The sequence below is a fragment of the Notamacropus eugenii genome, chromosome 5 (genome assembly GCF_028372415.1).
Source record: "Notamacropus eugenii isolate mMacEug1 chromosome 5, mMacEug1.pri_v2, whole genome shotgun sequence".
NCBI classification, from domain to species: Eukaryota; Metazoa; Chordata; class Mammalia; order Diprotodontia; family Macropodidae; genus Notamacropus; species Notamacropus eugenii.
The window spans coordinates 62,241,899-62,268,482 of NC_092876.1; the positions used below are offsets into that span (position 1 = coordinate 62,241,899).

The 26,584-nt window shown below is 46.9% G+C and overlaps 1 protein-coding gene across 1 annotated transcript in view; it reads right to left on the reverse strand.

The window, feature by feature from the left end:
- The window catches only part of WNT4 (Wnt family member 4), a 51,909-nt gene that overhangs the window by 4,557 nt on the left and 20,768 nt on the right, over nt 1-26,584 (reverse strand). The window contains exons 2-4 of the mRNA XM_072609220.1: nt 16,740-16,975; nt 785-916; nt 488-630 (exon numbers count right to left, since the gene is read on the reverse strand). Coding sequence (XP_072465321.1) covers nt 488-630; nt 785-916; nt 16,740-16,975 — 511 coding nt within the window. The remainder of the gene's footprint in view (nt 1-487; nt 631-784; nt 917-16,739; nt 16,976-26,584) is intronic.

The window sequence follows — 26,584 nt, forward strand, 5'->3', positions numbered from 1 at the left end:
GACATAAGCATGAATAGAGAAGTCTCTTGGATTTAGAGCTGGCCATTTGGTCCAAGCCCCTCATTTTTAGTAGTACATTTTTATTTTACAGATAAAGAAATGAAGGTGTAGAGGTGGTATTTGAGGAATGGGAATATATTTCTAGGGTGGGGGACATAATAGGGAATGTCTTCTGAATCACGGTTTGGGGGATGACTGGGTTAGAGGGAAATGTAAAGGGGGATATCTGAGGGGTGGAGCTAGAGAGGATGTCTGAGGGTCCAAAGGAAGGAGGAAAGGGTACATGTAGGGCCCAGATTGGTGCAGCTGGCTTGGGAAGGAGATGAAAGAGGAAGAATGTGGGATATGGTGGGAGTGTGTGGAGTCAGAATGGGAGGATAATTGGATCTCATGGGCCAACAGGTCCAGTCCTCAAAGGAGCGGGAGCATCCTTTCCCTGCTTGGAGCTGCAGAGCATGGGGAGGGGGCAGAACTGGGGAGCACTCACCTTTCTTCCAGCCTCATTGTTGTGCAAGTTCATGAGAGCCCGGCTGGAGGAGGCCCCTTTGCTTCTCTCTCGGACATCCACAAAGGACTGGGAGAAGGCTACTCCATAGGCAATGTTGTCTGAACAGCCTGACCATTGGAAGCCTGCAGTGGGTGGAGGGGCCAAGGGTGAGGCTTTCCCTTGGGGAAGGTCCTTTGGGCTCACCTCTCCAAGAAGGCCATTCCAGGAAGGACCCTCCTGGTGGTTTGTGGCTGATAGAACCCTAGTTTTTCCCTTTCCCCTCCTCCTGGCACTCACCCTCTGGGCTGACCCCATGCACAGTCCGGTCACAGCCACATTTGTCCAGCTCCCCACTGCTGCAGGCCCGAGTTACGGCAAAGGCTACCCCTGCAGAGGAGATGGCATAGACGAAGGCTGCTTCTCGGGTCCCTGTTAGGGCAGAAAAGGGCAAGGTGGGTCCCTCCCCTTCTCCCTATTCATCCCCCCCACCCCACTTAGTTCAGGGTCTCCCAGAGTTCACTACGCTGACCACACCAGGGAAGAAAGGTCAGGTGGGAAGAACACGTTACATGAGGGATCCCAAAAACCACATATGCTTAAAAATATGCCCCTTCTACCAAGCTTACTACAGTGCCTAAAAGTTGTGATGTGGCCACTTCTTTAGGTTAAGGCATCATGTCCAGACAGTCCCTTGGTGTAAGACACTTGGCTCCCTGTGAGAGGTTATCATAATAATAACTCATTTCTATAGTGTTTTTCAACTGTAAAAGCACTTTCCTCGAAATATCAGTGAAAATATTATGTCCATTTTACAGATGAGACAGGTTGAGAGATATTAAGCAGTTTGTTCAAACTTATACAATTGGTAAGTGTTGGAACCAGGATTCAAACCCCTACTCCCTAATTCCAGGTCTGCTGTCCTAACCTTTATACTACACTGCCTCTCTTGGGGGAACATTATATAATATAAACGCATCAGCATTCAAACAGACTGGATAACTAGTCAAAAGTTCTTGTCACAGCATCATAGGACCTTGACCAAGTACTGTCTAAGACCTCCGCATCTTGATTTCCTCCTTTGTAAAATGAGAGGCTTGAATAAAATAGTCTTTCAAGTTCCTTTTCAGTCCGAGAATCCTCTGAATCAGCTCAGTCCCTTTTGATAACAAAAGATACTCACATTTACATAGCATTTTAAAATTTACTATACCCACCAGACAGGTAGGGTGATGGATAGAGCTTGGAATCAGGAAGAAACTCATCTCCCTAAATTCAAATCTGGCCTCAGATACTTACTAGCTATGTGACCCTAGCTAAATCACTTAATCCTGTTTGCCTCAGTTTCCTCATTTGTCAAATGAGCTGGAGAAGGTAATGGAAAATCACTCCAGTATCTTTAACAAGAAAACCCCAAATGGGGTCAGAAAGAGTCAGGCATGACTAAACAACAGCCACCAATCAGGTAGTGAAGGGATTATAATCTCTATTTTACTGACACCTAGGCTCAGTAAATTGAAGAGACTTGCCCAGAGTCAAACGGCCAAGGCCAGGATTCTAACCCAGGACTCTTCTGACTCAACTTTCACCTTCTTTCTGTTAATGTGCCCCTAATTGGATTGGTGGTGGGGAGGGAAGGACAAAGGAGGAGGGTGTCTGAGTCAGCACTCAGGAGAGAGGGGACGTGGTCATGGGCTGAAATAGAAGCCAGTTTGCCTCTTGCTTCCTAGCTTGGGTGCTGGTTGGCCTCCTTTTCCTTCTCCTTCCCCCTTTTCCTCCTGCTTTGTTCCTCCTTTTGGGACCCTGATGGAAAGCTTTCCTACTATTCTGTCTGCCCCACTATGTGCCTCCTGAGTGGTCCCCAAGCTCCTCCTCCCTTTCTAGGCACCTCCCAACTTCCTGTGTCCTGGGAGAGAAAGGTATTTGCTTTTTTGACCCAGGGCCCATGGGAAGAGATTCAAAGAGGCTGCTCTTACAGAATCAAAGAATTTCAGAGTTGGAAAGGATCCCAGTAGTCATGATGTCCAATTCAAGGCCCTTCCCAACACACCGGACAAGTGGTTGCTCAGCCTTGGCTTGAAGCCCTGCAGTGACGGGGAACAGACCACCTCCCAAGGCAGCCCACTCCACTAGGGGACAACTCTCATGGGGAGAAAGTTTTTCATGATATTGAGCCACAATTTATCTCTTTGAACCTTCTACTAGTTGCTTAGTTCAGATCTCCCCCCTTCCCTTTGTCCTTTGTCCCCTGCCCCAAGTTTTCTCCATGTTAACCACTCTCAGTTCCCCTAACCTGTCCTCACCATCCTGGTTGCCCACCTCTGGACACTCTCCTTGTCAGTGCCCTCCCTAAAAATGTAGTACCCACAAGTACTTGGAAGGGGTGTCTGGTGCAGATAGGGGGTCATTTAATCTCTGCTATTAGTGTTATGGGAAAGCTGAAAATGTGGGCTAGAGAAGAACACACATGGATTCCAAACTGATTAGATGCCCAAACCTGAAGAATTAACATCATGAAGTCAACTTGGAAAGAACTCTGCAGTGGAGTGCACCAGAAGTCTGCTTCACCTTGTGCTTTTTTGTTGGTTTGTTTTTAATATTTTTATCAATGACCTAGGTAAAGACCTAGATGACTCCTTTTCACACTCAAAGACTGGAAGAGATAACATACTGGAGGCTAGAGTCAGGATCCAAAAATATCAACCTAGAACATCAGAGTGAAGCTAATATGATTTTATAATGTTGTCCTGTGTCCTGATGAAGCCTATGGGTGAAGCCCTTCTCAGAACCATATTTTTAAGTGGATACAATAAAATACGTAGGATTATGAAAGAAACCAAAGATTAGTGAAAATGGCATTTCCCCCCCATCTAAGTACTTAAACCCCCTGAAGTTTACCAAGTTTAGAACCCTAAGATGACAAGAAAAAAAGGATAAATATAACTTCTTACCCTAGGGTTAAAAAATAGACTTCACAATGCGGGGAGCCCATGATTAGAGAGAAGTTTGTCTGAAAAAAGATCTGGGGGCTTCAGTGGGTCACTTCAAAGCGAATTGATGATGATATGGTAGCCCTGAAAGCTAATCCAGTCTTGAGCTGCATTGAGAGTTATAATATAATTTTCAGTAATAAGGAGGGAATGTCTCACTTTCCCCTGACCTGGTCAGATCTCCTCTTGAGTACTGTGTTCAGTTTAGGGTTCCACATTTTAAAATAAGTTTTATGACTGACTTTTGCTTTTATATTCTAGCGTTATCTACCTTCATCTTCCCCACACAAATGAATGTTCTCTTGTAACAAAGAGAAAGTTAAGCAAAGCCCTTGGATGTGATGGACATAATCATCTGATAGCATATTCGATTCTCTGTATCCATACTTCCCCCAACTCAGCACCAAAGAGAAGGGGTGAGACCCACATTTTATGAAGAAAGGACATCGAAAAGCTAAAGAGCATAGAAGAGGGTGAAGAGGATAAGGATTTATACCATGTAAGGATTAGTTGAAGGAACTTATTTAAAATTGTAGCTACTCCAAAGTAGAATGAAGGATCTCAGAAGATACTGTCTTTCTTGGTCTTCAAGCAAACTTGGATGATTATTTAGTGAGTTTGTTGTAAAGGGCCAGGTTAGGTATTAGTACAGGGATTTTTTTCTCCCAGGTGTGGGTTGGATTAGATGATTACTAAAGTCCTTTCCAACTGAAATTTCATGATTTTGTGAACTCACCCTTCTCTCCTATTTCACTCCCTTGCTCACAACACTTAGGTAAGTTGGTCCTTGGGTGATAGGCACCATTTTACCACTGGTTTCATCACTTTGAGTCCAGACTCAAAGCCTTCCTACCTTTGTGGGTCCTGACAGAGCTTACCCCCATAGGTGTTGAGAGCCCAGGAACAATTCCATATCTCGATAAGTCAAGGGAAGATTTTAGGGAGAGATCGTTATTTTACAGAGAGGTTTGATTTACCCAGAATCATAGAATTTCAGAGTTGGAAGGGATTTTAGAAACCATTATAGTTCATCCCATATAGGCGGCCAGGAAAAAAGGGACGCAGTGGCTAGGCTAACTTGTTCCTCCCATGCTGCTTACCACAAGCTAGCTTTATTTCTGTGACCTTATGACTTATAGACCGTTGGAGCGGCAGTGATTTTAAGACAAGGAATATTCGAGCCAGGAGAACAAAAAAATGCCTATGACTGCAAGCTGGGCTCAGTGAGGGCTAGAACCTCTGTGGTTTCTGTCTGTATGATGAAGGGGATGTGTTTGGAAGTTCTGTGACTTCCTTTAACCTGGAGTGGACCTGTAGCTGGGTGTGTCTCTGCCCTCCCAGGAACCATGTCCCTAAGGACTCAATTACTGTGGGTATCAGTGACAGGAGGGTTTCTTTCTGGAGTGAATGTGTGTATTATATCTACACTGAAAAAAGAACACCAGACTAGGCATTAAGAGAACTTAATTTTAATCCCTAGCTGGGCAAGTCCTCTGTGCCTCAGTTTCCTTATCTTGTAAAAAGAGCACAATACTACTTGCACCACCTACCTCACAGAGTTATTTTGAGGAAAGCACATTGTAAATCTTCTAAAGTTATAGAAATTACTTGTTTTATCTCTGTGTGTATGCACACTGTGCGGCTCTGGCATGGCGTGTATGACCTTATCCTTTTCCTGGACCGTGTGTAGGGCTCTGTGTGGTGGTGACTGTCCTTCTGTCTCTCACTGGGGGTGTCTGTGTTTGTGGGGGCGGCTGGGGGCAGCCCATTGGCCTGGTGGTTGGCAATTATCTCCTGGGACACCAGGCGCTGCTTTCCCAGCTGTCCCAGAGAGTAGTCGCCGTGGTCAGGAGGGAACAGTAGACTCTTCTGTGTCCTCCTTTGTGGATGGGCTGGATTGCTGGCCAGAGGGAGGGAGGGTCAGGGCCCTGGGGGCAGGACGCAGCTTCCACCCCAGTCTGTTTGGAGACATGATGCTTCCCACCTTGAGGCTCAGGCTCCAGGAGCCTTCCCCCCTCCCCATATGACACCCTCTCTCCCTTCCCTTTTCCTGGACATGCTGGGGGTTAGGGCCTAGGACAGGGTGGGGAGCCCCTGCTCTGGACTGGCAGTGGGAGCTGCTTTGGGGGCTGGGAGCCTGCGGGCTTCAGCCATTGTGGGGACTGAATTCTCTCCAAGTTAATCGAGGCTAATAGCAGGATCGTGTTGGTTGGTTTGTGCTGTGGCTGCCGTAAAAGAGACGACTTCAGTTTCTGGTATTTCTGGCATTTCCAGGCCTGAACCAGCACAAATCTTGTGCCCCGAAGATGGGGAGAGAAAAGTTAAGTTGGGAGATGGGGTTGATTTGGAGGCAAAAGGAGGTGATAGGGGAAGGGGAGGTAGGCTCCCATCTGGTATAGGCCAGGCTCAGCTGGATCCTGCCATGCTCAGAGGTCAAGAGATGGTACAGTCCAAAGTTTAGAAATGATTTATTTCAGTCATTTTGTTGAGGAGAAGAGTGAGCCTCAGAGACGTTAAGTGACGCTCTCAAAGTCACATAGCTAGTAAGGAACCGAGCCAGGATTTGAGCTGGCTAAAGTCTTCCTGGTTCCAAATCCAGTATCTCCCAGGACCTCTGAAATCTGTGTCTCCCTTCCCCCTCCTGCCCATACTGTCTTTCCATCTGGCTTCATCTTCCCCTTCTGTTCTTGCAGTTTCCCTCTCTTTCTTCCCTCCCCCTGCCCCCACTCATGCTAATGAACTCTCTGGGCTTGATCACCCTCCCAGGCTGCTGCCCATCTTAGAGGGCAGGGTTGGAACCAGATGCCAGAGAGGGGACTGGAGCCTTGTCTGAGGTGCCTCTTCTGCTGGCCAGCCCACAGAGACTCAGCTCTGTGCCCTCCAAGAGAACAGTGGCCTCTTTCCTGCCCCTGTGTCATACAGGGTCAGGTTACACTACTTGCCTACCTGTTTGCTTACACACACACACAGACACACACAGACACACACACACAGACACACACACAGACACAGACAGAGACACAGACACAGACACACAGACACACACACACACACACACACACACTCTATAAGTAGTCTCTATGGTTCCATAGCTTCCTGCTCTGAATGAAGAAATAAAAATGGAGAAGGCAATCCAGGAGATAAGGACCCAACAATTAGAGCTGTTATTTCCCTACTGGGACCAGGAGCCTGCACCATGGAAGGACAAATATTTCCAGGGAAGGACCTTTTACTACTTTTTAAACTTGAGGTCAGGAAGTACTTCCTGGTATCTATCCTAAATCTCTCACACAGTGCTTTAAACCCACTTCCTTTGGTTTATTTCTTCATGGGAAGGCAAGGAGAAGCAGCACATGGGAGGGGGATGTGGGTATGGGATCAGCTTCTGAGTTCCAACAGAAATTCTGGTAGTTATTGAGCCATCTGGGTGATCTAGGGCAAATCCCTGACCCACCCCCTCCCCCCATGTTCTGTGTTCAATGCGCCCTCCCAGCTCTGACATTCTGTGTTCTAAGGGCCCTCCCAGCTCTGACCTCCTGGGTTCTAAGGGCCCTCCCAGCTCTGACATCCTGTGTTCTAAGAACCCTCCCAGCCCTGACATCCAGTATTCTAAGAACCCTCCCAGCCCTGACATCCAGTGTTCTAAGAACCCTCCCAGCCCTGACATCCAGTGTTCTAAGAACCCTCCCAGCTCTGACATTCTGCGTTCTAAAGATCCTCCCAGCTCTGACATTCTCTGTTCTAAGGCACCTCCCAGTTTTGACATCCTGTGTTCTAAGGTTCCTCCCAGCTCTGACATTCCATGTTCAAAAATCCCTAGGTCCTTCTTAGGGATTTTCAGCCTCTGAAATGCTATCCCTTCCTCTTCTGATATTTCATAATCTGAGGTTCCTTCTTTCTCCTACTTCTTTGTGCCCTGAGGTTTTCTCCAAGGTCTAACACTGGCCTCTTTGGGCCTCTTCATCTATGAAAAGAAGGGTCTGACATAGGTGACCTCTTAGGTTCCCTGCCTCTCCTTCCCTTTAAGTTCTAAATCCATGATCCCAAGGCAGTGACTCCAAATCTGACGGTCTCTGTATAGGCTGCTAGTAAATAGAGCATCAGACCTGTAGTCAGCACAATCTGAGTTCCGATCTGACCTTGGACACTTGCTAGCTGTGTGACCCTAGGCCAGTCACTTAACCCTGTTTGATTCAGTTTCTTCAGCTGTAAAACAGAGATAATAACAGCACTTACCTCCTAAGTTTGTTGTGAGGAAATTTGTAAAAAGTGCTTAATGCCATGCAGTAGGTGCTTAATAAATGCTTATGCCCCTTCCAACTAGGACAGAATCCAGGCTTCCCTGATACCAGGACAAGTGGGATGAATCCTGCCTGACAGGGGATGGAGTCATAGCCACTATAGCTGGAGGAGTCACTATATTTTATATATGAAGAAAAGGTTTCCTAAGGAAGGGAAGTGATCAAGGTTACATTTCGGTGGTCAGTAGAAAGACCAGAGCTGTGAATTCAGCTTTCCCCACTAACCTACACTGTCTCCATTGGGTAGGGACTTGGCAGAAGATGCACTTGGGGCACGCTAAGCTACTCCCACTCATGACTTTCCGCTACCATTATATCAGCCAATGAACATTTATAGAGTGGTCACCATGTGCCAAGCACTGTGTTAAGCACTGGGGATACATAGGAAGGCAAAGGGGACAGTGAGGTGGTGCAGTTGATAGAGCACTGGCCCTGGAGTCAGAGGGACCTGAGTTCAAAAGGGGCCTCAGATCTCGACTCACTATGTGTGACCCCAGGTAAGTCACTTAACCTTGATTGCCTCAAACAAAAAACCAAAACGAGGCAAAAATAGTCATTGCCCTCAAGGTGCTCCCAGTCTAATTGAGAGACAACATGGGTTATAGACAAAATCCATGTAGAATAGATGGAAGATGGTGTTGCTGGGGGAGGGGCCACCAAGGGCCTCAGGGGGAGGTGGAGCGTGAGATGAACTTGGAAGGACCCCGAGAATTCTCAGTGATGGAGGTGGGGAGAAAGAATATTCCAGGAGGGGGTCAACCAGGCCAAAGGCCAGTAGAGCTGGACTTTGGGGTATACCTGCTGCCTGGACTGTGATAGGCTCCAGGGAAGGAGAGGACAGGTTGGTAAAAGTCTGCCACAGAGATGTGGAGATTTGAACTCAGCAGAAAAATGTACTTAGCACAGGCAGCCACTCTGCCTAAGGTCATCCAATCCCCATTTTACAGATGGGGAACCTGAGACCCAGAGCGATTCACACACATTTGAACCCAAGTTCTCTGACTTGGGGGTCAGTGCTGTTTTCAGATGCTGGTGCCAGTTGTTCCCTATGGGTTCCGAAAAGCCTAATTTTTCTGTCCTGGACTGAAATTTCATGAAACAGAATTTAAGAGAGACCAGTGTTACAGATATCAACTCAGATCTTCCCAATTGGCGGGGTTTACACAGTCTAAATTTCTTAGCTTGGTATGCAAGCTAATGCTACAGCGTAATTCTAGCTATGGTAATTCATTTCCCATACGATCCTGGGTCATATCTCACCTTTGCTCATCCTGATAAACATGCTTCTTCTTCTTTTTTTATATGTGGAATAGTTAGCTTACAAAGTATTTTTTCTTATCACAACTTATAAAGTAGGTCATTTTAAAATGTTGATGCTAATAATATTAACAATCACTTATGTAGTATCTACTATGTGCTAGGCTTTGTGTTAAACACTTTACAGATATCTTATCTGATCCTCACAACAACCCTGGGAAGTAGGTACTATCATTATCCCCATTTTCCAGATGAGGAAACTGAGACAGACAAAGGTTAAGTGACTTGCCTAAGGTCACACAGCTAGTAAGTGTCTGAGGCCAGACATAATGATATAAGGATCATTATGAGGAAATTGAGGCCCAAAGAATCAGGAAGATTATGAGTTTCTTGAGGGCAGGGACTTTTGAATGAGGTCCCTCCCAGCTCTGACATTCCATGTTTTAACATCCCTTCAAACTCTGGCATTCTGTGTTTCAAGATTCCTTCTATATCTGACATCTCATCATCAAGGATCTTTTTTAGCTTTGATATCCTATGGCCTAAGGTCTCTTCCACGATCTTACATTCTCTTGCCCCAAAGGACCCTATGGACCCTGATATTCTCTGTTTTAAGGTCTCTTCTGGTTCTGACAGGTCTGGGTGGGGAAAGAAAGTGGAGGTTAGCCAGTGGAATTTCAGTCGTTCAGGAATTATGCAGGGGGAGACGGCCGTGATGAGCCGGTGATGGATAATTTCCACAAGAGTCACTGAGAGGACAGAGTATCTATCTTCCCCCTCTTTCCTTCCCTTCCCCATGAACCTAAGAATTGGGTATCTGATAATATGCATTTAAAGTGGGCACCAAAATTATAAACAAAAACTAAGATTCGAAAGAAATTAAGATGTGTGTGTGTGTGTATGCATATGCATGTGTTGGGGGGGATGGAACTAGCTTTCAGGAGAGGGATCAGAGGAGACAAAGTTGTTTGACTTGGCTAGGAGACAGCTTGGTGTGGGTGTGGGTGTGGGAAGGGTTTCGGGGACCTTGAGGTAATCTGGAGATATTTGTAGGGTGTAAAATCCAAGGAGGAAGATGGACCATTTAGCCTGGTTGGGGGGTGGTGGTAGGGGTGATCCAGAGTGTTGGGGATGAGTAGGGGTTGGGAGGGGAGCCCCCTGACAGAGGACAGGCCTAAATTACGGGGGTAGATGTCCTAGTGGGAAACAGAGGGAGATTTCATGACTCAAGATGTTCTTTTGATCCAGAACCTGGAAGGTCAGTGCAGGCTGGTAGTGTGGGGAGTAGAGGACTGGGGTTTGTGAGCACTGAGCCTCACTTAGAGAAAAACAAGGGCTTGGTGTTCCTTGGGGTGGGAACTTTGTGATGGAATTGAAAGTGTCAAGGAACCTGGGTTCAAGGAATCTGATCTCTAGCACTGACTGACTGGGTGACTTTGGGCCAGCCACTTGGTCTCATCTATAGAAAATAAAGGGCTTAAATGAGTTAATCTCCAACTTCCCTTCCTACTTGAAATCTGTGATCCTCATCCAACTGTCTTATTTTACAGAGCAGGAAACTGAGGTCCAAGTACAAGAGATGACTTCCACAAGGTTAGGGAGCTAGTGTGTAGAAGAGCTAGGCTGAGAGATGGTATTGTGTAAAATGAGCATCAGCGAATTTGTATTTGCTCTGCCAACTTCAGCGTGGGAGTCAATGAGGGCTCTGCCATCTCTTTGCCCTCCCTTTATTTTTTTCTAGCAAACCTCCCAACTCAAAGGTCACCTCATTCAGGAAGCTTTCCCTGATTCTCACTACTTTTCTAACCAGTACTTGGGCTGTCCTCCTCATGGGATCATAGGGTTGACCCTTGGGGTCATCTGGTCCCATTCACTCGTTCTTTTGGTTGTGACATATTTATCTGCTTTCTCTTAGTCCTTTATGGCACTCATTGCACTCCTTGATCAATCAATGCCTTAATTACCCAGCATACAACTTGGTCAGGACAATAATCTGTAGTATCCCAATGCCAATAGCCCCTTGCCTCTTGACTATGCTTTATACCATCCTCTTCTCTTAGGTTTGAATTGTAAGTTTCTCAAGGGTAGGGACTCTGTTTTTCAATCTTTGTATCTTTCTCAGTTTGGTGAATAAGGACAAAGACACAAGGGGACAGATGAAAGAGATCTTACAGGACACGTGAGTGAAAGGACTTGACAACTGACTGAAAATGAGAGCTATGGGAGAGAGGAGAATTGAGGTTAACCATAAGGTTTTGAACTAGGTGAATTTTGGCACTGCAGAGGTATTCAGCAAACATTCTTCTGCTGTTCAATCATTTCAGACTTGACAAAGGTACTGCATTTTATAGATGAGGAAACTGAGGAAAACAAGGTTAAGTAACTTGCCCAGGGTCACACAGCTAGTAAGGTTGGATTTGAACTCAGGTCCTCCTGCCTCTGGGCTTGGCCCTCTATCCACTGTGCCACCTAGGTGCCCTCAGGACTTATTGAGTCCTAATTTATAGTGGAAAGGGCACAGGATTTAGAGTCAGATGGACTAGGTTTGAGTTTAGGCTCCACTTGTTCCTGGCTGTGTGAATCCACTTGTTCCTGACTGTGTGAATTTGGGAAGGTCACTTAAACTCTGTGGGACTCAGTTTTACCCATCTGAAGAACAGGGATAATAATCTCATTGATCAGTCAACAATCATTTAAGTTCTTTCTCTATGCCATGTGCACATATAGAGAATACAAAAAAAAAAAAAAAAGACAAGAAGAGTTCCTGCTCTCAAAGAATGTAAATTCCTGACATAGAATGTCAGAACTGGAAGGGGCCTTAGAACACAAAATGTCAGAGATTGGGGAGATAAGAAGTAAATAACTGGATGTAGATATAGATATATACACACATAGACAAATGCTTATATATGTATGTATGTGTGTGTATATATATATGTGTGTATGTATATGTATATACATACATACATACATATATATATACACATAGAGAGAGATAGACAGAGAGAGAAAGAAAGAACAGAGTGGATGGAAAGCACTCTGAAAGGGGAAGGCATTAGTAGCTGAGAAGCCTAGGAAAGGACTCCTGGGGAAGGTGGGATTTGATCTGAGTCTTGAAAGACTCAGGGAACCGAAGTGCTAGAGGTGAGGGAGCAGGCCATTCCAGGCATGGGAGGCAGCCATGGAGACAAGAGTCACAGATACAGAGATGGAGTGTCCTGTTCCAGGAACTACAATGAGGCCAGCGTAGCTCGATTGTATGTGGAGGAGAGCAAGGTGTAAGAATAGAAAAGTAGGAAGGAAACAGGTTGTAAAGAACTTTAAGGCTAAACAGATTTTTCTATTTGATCCTGGAGGAAATAGTGGCTCCTGGAGATAACTGTGGAGAGAGTGATGCCGTCAGATTCACCTTTTGGTAACTGGAGTGGGGAGAGAGACTTGTTGAGGCTGCGAGACTAGTTAGAAACCTATTGCATTGGTCCAAGGGAGAGGGGCCTGAATGAGGGGAGTGGCCACATGAGTGGAAAGAAGGGTTTATATATTGGAGATAGTGCGAAGGGAGAAAAAACAAGACTTGGCAGTGGACTGGATATGTGGGGTGAGCGTGAGAGAGGAGTGGAGGAAGCCACCTAGCTAGTGAGCCTGGGGGGCACTCAGAGGATACCCCCAAAGAAATGGAGGCATTATTGTTACTGCTATTGTGGTACAAATTACTGAAGGGAAGGAAAAGTTATCTCCTCATTGACTTCTGTGAGCTTCCTCAAGAGCACGGAAGATGTATGCAGGGAGGTGGTTAGAAGAAAGTTTTCAATACCATTGACTATGATTTAGATCATAGGAGGGACTTTATGAGAACAGACAATGTAAAAACTGAAAAAGATAGAGACCAACAAGCATTAGTGTTTCAAGGAACCATAGAATATAGAATGTTGGGGAGAGTTGGAAGCTTAGAACAAAGTCCATCAGGACAAGAAAGGAATTTAGAACATAGAATGTCAGAGCTGGGAGGGCCCTTAGAACATAGAATGACAGACACAGAAGGGGCCTTAGAGCACAGGATGTCAGAGTTGGAAGGGCCTTTGGAACACAGAATGTCACAGCTAGAAGGGGCCTTAGAACATTATCTGAGAGCTAGTAGGAGTGTTAGAACATAGAATGTCAGAGTTGAGAGGGTCCTTAGAACATAGAATGTCAGAGCCAGAAGGGACCTTAGAGCACCGGATGTCAGAGCTGGGAGGGTGTAAAAGCAAGCAAAGTGAGATTTTGTTGTTTTCTTTTGGGAGTTCAGTTTCCCAGGCTCAGGCTAACTTGTGAGTACCTGAGGGATTGATCTCCTTCAAACTCTCATAATTCACAGCTGTGCTGAGTCACATGGGTTTCATGCCTACTGACTGAGCCAATCAGGAGGCAAGTCTTTGCTGGGAGATTGGTGTTTTACTTTGGGGTTCGCTTATGAGAAGCACTGATTGGTTCCCTGGTCCAGACTCTGAGAAGCCTAGTTGAGATGCCCTGACTGCTCAGATATAAAGACTCTCTTGATCCAGGGTTGTATGTCAAGTCAATATTGCTTTGATTCAGGCAGTGAGAGCCCTGTCTGATGGTCTTTATTTCTCTGTATTTTCTCTGAAGTTCAGCATGCTGATCTTTCCCCTGAACTAGTGAATTAATTAAATGATTTAGGGAATAATTAAAAGTAGGGTTGTTAACCCCTTTTTGAGCAGTCTTTCCTTTAAAAGCAGATCAAAGAACCTGTGCTAGCAGGCCATCCTGGGTGTGCTAGGGGGCTTGCTGTTACAGAGGATCCTTAGAACAGAGAGTGTCCCAGCTGAGAACTTTAGAGATTATCTTGTCCAACTTCCTCATTTTACAAATTAGGAAACTGAGGTACCCAATAGTGACACAGATATAATTATACTAATGTTTCCCATCTGTTCTTCCATTTAGTTTTTCTGAATCTTCTGGATTGTCAATAATTCTGAGATTGCTGTGTCATGATGTACCCTCTAGGCCGATCCCTTAATTCTTTGGATATTTCAGTGATTTTTCAACCTCTCCTCTTAGTTGGGAGCCGTCATGTTTCCTTCTTGTTTACTTCTTGTTTATTGCTTCTCTGGACTTTTGGAGATTTTCCATTTTCTGCACGTTGACCATTTTCTTCATGATTCTCTCCTAACTTTTTATTTTTATAGCATATTTTAATTCTAGCTTGAGTTCTTCCCTTGATTTAAAAAGCCTTTCTTCTTACTTGTTCTTGTGAGTTTCTTTCCATTTGTAGCTCCTGCTGCATTTCTTTGAGTGAGTCACTGATCTGTTGAAGGCCGAGAGGCCATGGTGGTGAACAGAATGTTGGCCTGAGCTTCAGTCACCTCTGACACTGTGATCACTGGCAAATCACTCACCTCTCTGAGCTCCAGCAGTTGGCTAGCTAAGACTCAGTTGGAGACAGGCTGCCAGACCTGGCACATAGGAGGGGCTTAATTCTGTCACTCAGTCAAAACACATTTGTTAAGTGCTTGCTGTGTGCCCACTCCTTTGCTAATAGCTGGGATACAAAGAAAGGCAAAACCAGCTTCTAACTCACAGTTTAATAAGAGGGAAACAGCAGGCAAACAACTATGTCTGTATAAGGAGGGTAGATGGAAGATACTAAGAACAAATGAGGGGAGTGAGGGGGGCTTGGAAAGGCCTTTTCCAGAAAGTGGGAATTCAGGTGAGATTCAAAGGAAGTCAGTGAAGTGAGGAGGCATTCCAAGCCTGGGGGAGTGGGGATGGTGAGCAGGGGCAGGGCGGGGTGTTGTGTACCAGGAACAAGAAGGCCAGTGGATCATAAAGGAAGAAAACTGAGAGAAGACTCGAGAGATAGAAAGAGGGAATATTTGCTTGCTTGATCTGGCAGGAGAAGGCATTTCTACACTGGGAGTTCTCACATCAGCAACACTGCAGGTATTTGACTTTGAAATATCAATGTTAGAGACTAGAACCCAGGTTGCTCAACTCTTATCTTCAGCCCTGTCCAGAGCTGGCCAGTGAACAGGACCTTAGAGGGCATCTGGTCAATGCCTGAGACGTGGCATGGTGACATGGAAAAGACATTCAATTTTTGGTCAGGAAGACCTGGGTTTTAATTCTTACCAGATTCTTGTTAGCCGTATGACCCCTATTTCTTCATCTAGAGCAGGGGTGGGGGATCTGTGACCTTGAGGCCACATGTGGTCTTCTAGATCCTTGGGTAAGGCTTTTTGACTGAGTCTAAGTTTTACAGAATAAATCCTTTTATTGAGGGGGATTTGCTCTGTGAAGTCTGGATTCAGTCAAAGGGCTACACTTGAGGACCTAGAGGATCACATGTGGCCTTGAAGCCCAGGTTCCCTACCCCTGATTTAGAGGCAGCTAGGTGGTATATTAGTTAGAGTTCTGGATTTAGAATCAGGAAGACTGACCAGTGAACTGGGCCATCCCCCTTATTTATGGGGCTTGGGAGGGTATCCAGGGATGGGGCACATGTGTACATAAAAGGGCTGGTGGGAGGCCCTCTCTGTAGGTAGGATGTATGGTGGTCCCCATGTGGTATGAGGCAGCATGGTAGAGTACCAAGGGCATTGGCTCTGGAGTTAGGGCTTTGTTTTTCTGTTTAGTCCTGTCCAACTCTCCATGACCCCACTGGGGTTTTCTTGGCAAAGAAACTGGAGTGTTTTGCCATGTCTCCTCCAGCTCATTTTAGAGGGTTGTTGTGATGATCAAATGAGATAATATTTATAAAGTTCTTAGCCCAGTGCCTGGTGCATAGTAGGTAACTTCCTTCCTTCCTTCCTTCCTTCCTTCCTTCCTTCCTTCCTTCCTTCCTTCCTTCCTTCCTTCCTTCCTTCCTTCCTTCCTTCCTCCCTCCCTCCCTCCCTCCCTCCCTCCCTCCCTCCCTCCCTCCCTCCCTTCCTTCCTTCCTTCCTTCCTTCCTTCCTTCCTTCCTTCCTTCCTTCCTTCCTTCCTTCCCTCCCTCCCTCCCTCTCTCCCTCTCTCCCTCTCTCCCTCTCTATGAAGCATAACTGATACATAGCTTTCATGTTCCAATGTATTGGGTGGTTCCCTCTGTGGTTAAATCATGGGTGAACATGAACAAGAGTCATGCAAGGTGGGCATGATTGGATGGGTTGTGATCTGCATCATTCAGTCAATAAACATTTATTAAGCACCTGCTGTGTGCCAGGCACTATGTAAGCATCATTTGGGGAAAGCTTCCAGATGAATGACATCCCAGATTCGTTCAAATACTTTGAGTTTTGAGGCTTACTCAATGCTTTTTCCTCAACACCTGGGTATAGTGGATAGAAAGCTAGACTCAGAATTAGCAAGGTCTGAGTTCAAATCCCACCTCAGATACTAGTTGTGTGATGCCAGACAAGGCCTCAGTTCCTCATCTGTATAACAAGGGGTTTGTGTTGGATAGCTATTAAGGTTCCTTCTAACTCTACATCCAGGATTTCAGCTTATGATCCCCTGTGAGGAAGGCAGGGGAAATTATCATTACCCCCATTTTACAGATGAAGAAACTAAGGCTCAGAGAAATGAATGACCCATCGATCAATCAATAAAGGACTTCTTAAGCACCTACTTTGTGTTAATCCCTGGGTCCCCCCTTTGACAGCTGAGAAATGTTGATGTATGTGGCAGGATGGGGGCTCCAGGACCCTGCCCCCTCCCCCATCCCCTCACCTTGTGTCACCACCTTGCCGAAGACCGGCAGGCTGTCCAGAGTCGAGCAGTTCCACCGTCGGTTTCGAAACTGGTACTGGCACTCCTCGATGGCCAGCTGTGCCCCACGCCGCACAGAGTCCATCACCTCCAGGTTCCTCTTGCACATCTGCACCTGCCTTTGGATCAGCCCCTTCAGCTTCTCGCAAGTCTCCTCATCAGAGATGCTGCCCACCGAGGACAACTTGGCCAGGTACCTGGGGAAGGAGAGAGGGGACAGCGAGCAGGTGAGGTGGCGGCCCTGTAGACCCGCTCTCTGCCCAATCCCAGAAGCCCAGCGCTGGAAGGGATCTCTCAGCTGGCACATCCAGCCCCACCCCGAACAGGGCTCTCCTCTATGATGCAGCTCCCACTTGAAGAGAACCAGTGACTGGGAACTCACTACCCCTCAAGGGCATCCATTTCAACACTTTAGGTGGTCAGGAAAGTTTTCCTCCCTGAATTATATTATACTAGAATCTATACTGTCTATACTAGAACGGACCTCAGAGGGCATCTGGTCGGTGCCTAAGAGGCAGCATAGTGAAGTGGAAAACATGTTCAATTTTTGGTCAGGAAGAGGTTCAAATCCTTACCAGATTCTTGTTAGCTATATGACCCCTGTTTCTTCATCTAGAGCAGGGGTGGGGGATCTGTGGCCTTGAGGCCACATATGGCCTTCTAGGTCCTTGGGTGAGGCTTTTTGACTGAGTCTAAGTTTTACAGAACAAATCCTTTTATTAAGGGTGATTTGTTCTGTGAAGTCTGGATTCAGTCAAAGGGCTACACTTGAGGACTTAGAGGATCACATCACATGATCACTTTGAGGCTCAGTTCCCTACCCCTGGTTTAGAGGCAGCTAGGTGGTATATTAGTTAGAGCTCTGGACTTAAGAATCAGGAAGACCCGAGTTCAAAATCTGCCCCAGACACCTACTTAATTCTGTGACCCTGGACAAACCACTTAATTTTTGTTTGTCTCAGTTACCTTGTCTGTCAAGTGGGGATAATAATAGCACCTCCCTCACAGGTTTATTGTGAGGATCAAATGATTTGATATTTGTAAAGTGCTTTGTGAAACATAAACTGCTATATAGCTTACTATTAATTTTAATGATTTTGTGGTTCAGTTGTTTCAGTCGTGTCCAACTCTCTGTGACCCCATCTGGGGTTTTCTTGGCAGAGATACTGGAGGAATTTGACGTTTCCTTCTCCAGCTCATTTTACAGATGAAGAAACTGAGGCTAACACAGTTAAGTGACTTGCCCAGGGTCACACGGTTAGTAAGTGTCTGAGGCCAGATTTCAACTCAGGAAAATGAGTGTCCTGACTTCAGGCCTGGCACTCTATCCACTGTGCCATGTAGCTGCCCATTAATAATAACTAACATTTATACGGCACCTCCTATGTGCCAGCTATTGTGCTAATCACTTTACAACGATAATTTCTTTTGATTCTCACAACAACCCTGGTAGATAGGTGTTATTATTGTCCTTATTTTTACAGATGAGCAAACTGAGACTGGCAGAGGTTAAGTGACTTGCCCAGGGTCATGTAGCTAGTAAGTTGTCTGAGGCTGGATTTGAACTCAGGTCTTCCTGACTGCCGGTTTGGGGCTGTCTCTACTATGCCACCTCCCTGTCTCTCACTGTTATTAATCTGTATGAAGAGTTTGGTTCCTCCCAGCTCTGATGCTGTGATCCTCTGAAGCCCCTCTTCTGGAGGCAGCCTGTTCTACTTGCAGAGTTTTCATCTAAGAAGCTGTTTCTGCTGAACTGAAATCTGTTTTCCTGGAACCTTGTTCTGCCTGCTGGGATCTCCTCCAACTCCAGAGGACAAGGACCTGGGTGGGTGTGAATCCCAGTACTGCTATGAATTGCCTCGGCTTCCCTGGACAAGCTGAGCCCTCTCTTCGGGCTGTAGCTTCCTCTCAGGCCCCTTCTAGCTCCAGGTCCTCAGATTCCATGAGGTACCAGGGCTTCTTTCTCAGGAGTTCTGGACACTGCTAGAAACTCCAAGTTAGACTCTCAGGAACTGTCCTGCCTTGGGGACCAGGCCCATGTGCCAAGCTTTCTCCTGGCTTGGCAGCTGCTCTTTCCTCCCTTCTCTGCTCTCAGGACTCTCAGGAAGCCATGGGGGTGGGGAGGGTGGTGGCGCTCTCTGCCATGTCAATGTGCCCTGTCTTCCTGCCCAGGAAACACCCTGGCCAAGCACTACTAGGAAAAATCTGAGGTCCCTTGGAGTTAGCCAAAATCAGCAGCCAGCACGGGGCGCCTGGCAGCTGTCACCCCTCACCACAGGGCTCCCTTGACACCCAGTCAGCTCCTCCTCATGACCACCACCCTCTCAAGTCCACACTTGGCGCACCTCACTGGGTTACCCAAGGCTCCCACCATGCTGAATTCTGTGGTGCCCTGGAGCGTGGAGGCTGTGATAAAATCAGCTTATGCCTCCGTAGTACTTTAAGGTTTATGAGGGTCGGTCAGCTCTCAAAACAATTTAGTAAGCATTTATGAAGTGCCTACTGTGTGCCAGGCACTGACCTGAGTGCTGGGGATGAAAAAAGGCCAAAGAGGTCTGAGGCTGCTGAAGGAAAGGGAGCATGACATCGTGGAAAGAACAGCACACTAGGAATTAAAAAGACCTGGGTTCAAGTTCTGGTCCCATTGCCAACTTCTTGTGTGACCAGTGGCAAGTCACTCTGAATCTGTTTTCTCTTCTATAAAATGAAAAGTCTGATTGGGTTGGATGAGCTGGAGAGCCCCTTCTGGTACTGAGTTTCTGATCCCAAATGCTAGAGTCAGCCTTGAACCCCAATTGAACTCCAAGTCTTTTCACTTTACTAGGTACTGCCATTCCCAGCAATTGCCTGGGAACCATCACTTCATTGACTTTGTCTCCCTGTGGTCCTGCTCGAAAGGCCTTCTCCTAATTCCCCCTACACCCATCCCCTGAAGAGAGAGGCCTGGATCCTTTGGGTCATAACCCCACCACAGGGTATAAGAGTGAGTTGGGATGAGAACAACGTAAACCTTCTTGAGCTGTGGCTCCTCATCTTCCTTCCCACATTTCCTTCCCCTTTCTTTGGATCTACAGATTCCTAGGGCTTGCAGTGCTGTGATATACTTTAGGATGTAGACCATAGAAAGCCATTCCCCCAGGCAGGAAGGTCGCCTTTGGAGAAGCCAATGCTCTGAAGCCCCTGGAATTGCAGAATCTCAGAGCTGAAAGGGATTGGAGGTGGGCGATATCTTATTCAAACCACTCCCTGAGAAAAGAAACCCCCTGTACAACTTCTGGACTAGTAGTTATCTACTCCCTGTTTGAAGCCCTTGAGTGTTAGGAAACTCACCTGCAGAAGGGATCCTTCTAGTTTTGGACAGCTCAGAATTTAAGAGATGACAGAATGAATGGTCAGGGCTGGAGGTGAGGAGGGTATGTCACAGAAACAGAGATAGTTTGAGAGAGACAGAGACAGAGAGGAAGGAAAAGAGATTGGGAGACTTGGACAAAGAAGTGGTGTTTCTCTTCTGCTCATTTCATCTAAGCACCCAGCTATGTACCCATCTTCCCTCCCACCTCTCCATCCATCCATCCATCCATTCATCCATCCATCCACCCATCCATCCATCCATCCACCCATTCACTCACCCATACATCCTTATTCCTATATTTTCGAACTCTTCTCTCTCCCCTCAGGACTACCTTGCTTGATGAGAAAATGGCTCTTTAGGGGAAAGATTCTGGGGAGTCTTATAAAATGAGAGCTAACCTATGTCCTCTTACCCCTGGCCCTTCATCCTCTCACCCTCAGATGCTGACCCTGACCCCTTTCTGTTGTGCATAGCACCAAAGGCCTGCAGGGGGCACCAACAGCCAAGCTTGTGGTGTGAGTCTGTGGCTTCTCTAAGATACCCAGGCATCTGGAGGGGTCCCCCATTGAAGGGGCAGGGAGTATGGCCCTCTAGGCCCCTTTTGGACAGAGGCTACAATGCAGCTGACCAGGTCCCAAGGGACTGGGGAGAAGGTTGCTGCGTCCCCAGGATCCCCACAGTGCTGGGGAACCATGGTTGGGGACTGTTCCTCACTTCCTCGTCCCTGCTTATAACCATCTTTGTCTTCTCTCTGACTTTTACTGGTTGTGTGACCTTGGGCAAAGTGCTTCTCCTCTTTGGGCCTCAGTTTTCCCTTTGAAAAATGAGGGACTTGAAATAGATGACCTTTGAGGTTATGCATTCTGGCTCTAAACCCCATGATCCGTCTCCTCTCCGAAATGTTGGCCTGTGATAGAAATAGAGTCTGTACCTCTTTCTTTCAGCATTGTGTGTCTCACATCCCCAATCAAGCACCAAGCATTAATTAATCAATTAACTATTTGGTTAATTATGTGCCATGCTAGGGACTGGGGATACAGAGATGAGAAAAAAAAATAGTTCCTGCCTTCAATGAGCTTATACTCTCTTAGGGTAGATACTATGTAAACAGGAGGCAGACAAGTGGTGGAAACAGGACTGAACGTGTATTTGGAGGGTCCGAGTTCAAATTCTGACTCTTCCACTAAGTACTTTTGTGACCTGGGGCATATCATTTAATATCTTTAGACCTCAGTTTCCTATCTGTGAAATACGGAAGTTGGATAACATAGACTCAGAAGTCCTTTTCAACTCTAAAGTTATTATTCTACATACAAAATATATTAATTTTCTTTCTCTCTGTTTCTCTTTCCCTCTCCTCTCTCTCTCTTTCTTTCCCTCTCTCTCCCCTCTCTCTCTCTCTAGTATGTATATGTACACATATTTACATACATATAAATACTAATTGACAAAGGCAGGATTTGAACTTAGATATTCTACAATTCAGTACACACCTATTAAGTGCCTACTGTGTTCTAGGTGGCAGTATGGATAGAGCCCAATGACTTGGAGTCTGAAAGATCTGATTTCAAGTCCTGCCTCTGCCTATGGGACCCTGAGCACGCCACTTAACCTCTGCCTGCCTCAGTTTCCTCAGTTATAAAATGGGGATAATAATAGCACCTACCTCCCAGAGTTGTTATAAGGATCAAATGAGATAATATTTGTAAAACTGTTCGCAAAGTGCCTAGCACATAGTAGGCTCTTAAATAAATGTTTGTCCTCCCCCTGCCATGCACTCCCTTTCTCCTAAAAACTTGGTGTTCTTATTTCTATGCTAACTACAGCATTTAGAAATAGAAGGGAACGTATAGTGTCATCTAGTCCAGTCTCCTCATTGGACCAGGAAACTGAGGTCCAAGGTTGTACAACCAGATGGTGGCGGAGTCAGGTCTAGAACCTGAGTCTTTTGGGTTTTGGTCTAATGCTTGTTCTATTTTGCCAGAGATGTTTAAGAGTTTGCACGTTTGTAGGAGGGAGTAGGACCAGGGAAGTCAGGCTAGGGAGTCATATTTTCCAGACAAAACCCTCCTGAACATGAGGAGAGGCTATTGCCTCTTCCTGTTCTCTGCTGCCCCGCTTCCCCTCGGATTCCCTGGAGAGAAGGCTTCCAGGACTGCTGGGGTGAGGGAGCACCAAGATCGACACTCAGGGTCCAGACTCAGTGCCTCAGGCTGTTGGCCGCCAGGCCTTGGAGGGCTTGAAGGAAGTCCTGGGCTGTGACCAGCACCATGCCCTACCCGGGCATGTTCCAGGAAAAGACTGGAAATCTCGCCATGGAGGGAGAGCACCACTCCCTGGGCACAGCCCCTGGCACCCCCAGTGTTATAATGACAGCCGCTGTTCATGTTCAGTGAGCACTTTGGAGCTGCCAGAGTTCCTGCCCTCAGCCTCCTAAGTGTTGATATGCCCAGAGGGAGAAACAGACTCAGACAGTGAAGATGGGCCACGCAGCTGGCAAAGTGGAGACAGGACTTGGGGGCAAGGTCTTTGGACCCGGCCCAGGGTTGTACCTGCTACACAAGACTTCCCCCTGCAGAACACCCCTGGCAGCTGGCCAATGGCTCACAACTAGCTCAGGGCTGCCGCAGTGCCCTCCTCCTCCTCCTTGGTTAGGAGTACTAATGCTGGCTAGGTGAGCAGCAACCACCCGACTTACAGCAGCCCACAGTGACAAAGCAGTCTCCTCTCACAAAATATACAGCACCCTTTGGGGCATTATTCCCATTTCAGAAGACAGAGTTAAATAGATCATTGGATTTAGATCTGGGAGTGACCATGGAACATGGAATGTCAGAGCTGGGAGGGCCCTTAGAACAGAGAATGTCAGAGCTGGGAGGGCCCTTTGAACCCAGGATGTCAGAGCTGGGAGGGCCCTTAGAACACAGAATGTCAGAGCTGGGAGGGCCTTAGAACACAGGATGTCAGAGCTGGGAGGCCCTTAGAACAGAGAATGTCAGAGCTGGGAGGGCACTTACAACGCAGGATGTCAGAGCTGGGAGGGCCCTTTGAACCCAGGATGTCAGAGCTGGGAGGGCCCTTAGAACACAGAATGTCAGAGCTGGGAGGGCACTTACAACGCAGGATGTCAGAGCTGGGAGGGCCCTTTGAACCCAGGATGTCAGAGCTGGGAGGGCCCTTAGAACACAGAATGTCAGAGCTGGGAGGGCCTTAGAACACAGGATGTCAGAGCTGGGAGGCCCTTAGAACAGAGAATGTCAGAGCTGGGAGGGCACTTACAACGCAGGATGTCAGAGCTGGGAGGGCCCTTAGGACACAGGATGTCAGAGCTGGGAGGGCTCTTAGAACACAGGATGTCAGAGCTGGGAGGGCCCTAGAACACTGAATGTCAGAGCTGGGAGGGCCCTTAGAACCCAGAGTGTCAGAGCTAGGAGGGCCCTTAGAACCCAGGATGTCAGGACTGGGAGGGCCCTTAGAACACAGAACATGAAATGTCAAAACCAGAAGAGACCTTAGAGATAATCAGTCCAGCCTTTCCATTTAACAGCTGAGGAAAGTGAAGCAAAGACAGAAGTGACTTTTCCAAGGTCACTGAGTAAACGGTACTGAAGGCAGGCTGTGATCCCTGGCCCTCCATGCTGAGGCTACACTCTGGGCTGTCAGGGGAGGGATCCCTGAGGCTCAAGACTTGGTCTCCCCCTCCTCTCCCTGCAGATGTTCGGCCCCAATTCAAAAATGATACTGAAGCACCTCCCCTATGGCGAGGCAGGCCTGGAGCTTGTTTGCACTGGGAATCTAGAGATGAGATAACATGCGATTCCTCCCCTGAATCCAGGGGCGAGTGTGGGAGGGACTGAGACACGGGCACAAATCTCTGTCCACGAGTCCAAAAGTGAGAACTTGTGGTACAGGGGATAGAACGCTAACCCTGGAGTCAGGGTTCAAATCTTGCCTTTAATGCATGCTAACTGTGTGACCCTGGGTGCGTTATTCAAATTCTTAACATCTCCCAGGCAGCTCTCAGAGACTATAAACTACAAACAAGTTGCTGATCTTCATCCATGGGAAGTTTCCTTACCAGGAGTTCCCTGCATGAAAGAAATTGGAGGGAGCTTTGAGGTGCAGTGGATAGAGTTCTGGCCTTGGAATCGAGAAGATCTGACTTCATGTCTGACCTCAGACACTGTGTGACACTGGACAAGTCACTTAACCTCTGTTTGCCTCAGTTCCCTCATCTGTAAAGTATCGATAATAGCAGCAGCTGCCTCTCAGAGTTGTTGTGAGGACTGTAAGGCACTTAGCATAGTGTCTGCCACACGCTATACAAAAATGTTGGTATTTCAAATACGGTAATGGTGATTATATCATATCTAGACTGAAAAAAAAGTCAGAGTGTCATTAGTTTCAAGGAATAGCCCAGATCAGAAGTCCTGAGAGATTTAAGCATCTCAAAGACAGATTCAAATAGGAAGGGCTCCCTTCTAGCTTGGGACTGGGGAGGGAGGTGATGATCAGGGAGGGCTGCCTGTAGGAGGCAACAAGGAATAGGGCTTGAAGGATAAGAAAGAATTCTACAGGATCTTGGGGACTGGGCTGCTGTCCCCGCTCAGGCCCCTGATTGGGATCATAGACTCACAGCTGGAGAAGACCTCGGAGATCATCATCAATGCCCTTATGTTTCACAGTGGAGGATCCTCAAAGCCAGAGATACTGATGTCACATAGGTAGTAAATAATAGATCTGGATTTTGTATCCAGGTCTTTGGACTCCAAAATCCAGCACCACTTTCCACTGTCCCAGCTGGCCTCCTAGTCACTGAATCCTCCAAGGCCTGAGCCCAGGCTTCCTTGGGTCCATACAGGGCCTCATTGCAGCTGTTTCTGGCCTGCATTTCTTCCTTAATCTCATCTTCCAGGTCAACCTTTCCAGCATCCCAAGGTCCTCAGTAAGGCAGGGGCTGCTGTGTGTACATTGGAGGGTTGAAAGTGGATAGCAAGAGGAGGGTCCAGGAAATCACCAGAGGCATCTTTCCAATCTGTATCCCCCTCATTTCCTTGAGTCATGAGTTTGGGGCTCAGATGGACCGATTCACAGACTCACTATCATTATCCCTTAGTGTTTCTAACTTTCTGAAGTCACCCAGTTAGTCAACAAGCCTTTATTAAGCACCCACTGTATGCCAGTCTCTACGTTAAGTACAGGAAGATACAAAGAATGGTAATAAAAGATGGTCCCTTGCTCTCAAGGTGCTGAAGCCAATGAATGAATCTTCCTGGGAGCCTCAGAGCTGAAAGGGCCCTCAGAGGCTATCTGATCTGATCTGACATGGAGACCTCAATGCAATATCCTCACCAAGTGACCCTCCAAGCTCTACTTGAAGACTTCTGGGGACAGACAACTCACTACCTCAAAAAGTCAGTCCGTTCTAATTTGGGGTAGGTCCAATTCTTAGCAAGATCTTTCCCATCCTCGTTAAGTTAAAATTTGTCTCTGTGCAGCTTCCATCTGTGTTGTACTTCATTAGGTTCATACACCATTAATTGGTGGTTATTGATGCAAGGGTCACTAGAGACACCACTCTGCTGATCCAAGAATCCTGAGAACTCTACACTGGAAGGGACCTCCAAGACCACCTAATCCAACTGACACATTTTTTGTAGATGGTGAAGTGAAGACCAAGGGAGACCTGCTCAGGATCGCATAGGCTACTTAGGATTCAGACCCAAGTCTTCTCTCTAAACCACAAAGGACTATAGAAACTATGGCTGGTACTATTCTCTGAAGTTCCCAAGTGATTGGACTTGCTCACCCTTGTACATCCTGGCCAGGAGAGACATTTCTGCTGATTAGAACCTTTCTCTAGAGACAGGGGCAACTGTACTTACTGTCAGGAAGGGAACATTTCTCTGGAATCAGGATTGAGTCTGGATCATTACTTTCTGAATTAGTCCAGGTCAGATCTTGCCTCTGGCTCTCTGGAAGACATCCCTTCTCTACGCTAGAGTTTGGTTTTGGAAGATCTTTGGCTTCTCAGTTTTCCTACCCACACATAGCATGAGCAAGGAAATGGAGGATGCGGAGAGTGCTGGGCTCTCGGCCCGGCTCATGGAGTCAATTCATAGGCGCCCATGTGGAAGAGCCTCCTCGATCATCTGGTTCAATCCCATATTTTATAACACTTGCCCAAGGTCACGCACAAAGGGCCCCTGAGTCCAAAGTAAGAACCTTTCCCACTGTTCCATAGCCTCCCTGCTACCCCTGGAAGAGTGGGCTGATTTGGCTGATGGCCTATCACTGGCTTATTGTGGGGTCCCATGTCATTTCCAAGTTAAGAGGAGCTGGGGGTATGCAGAACTCCAGTTTTCTTCCCCCACCTCTGACCCAGGCATGGACCATTTTTCTTCTCACTGACTCCTACTGTCAAATGCCCCTGAGGAGGAGAGGGGTATATACA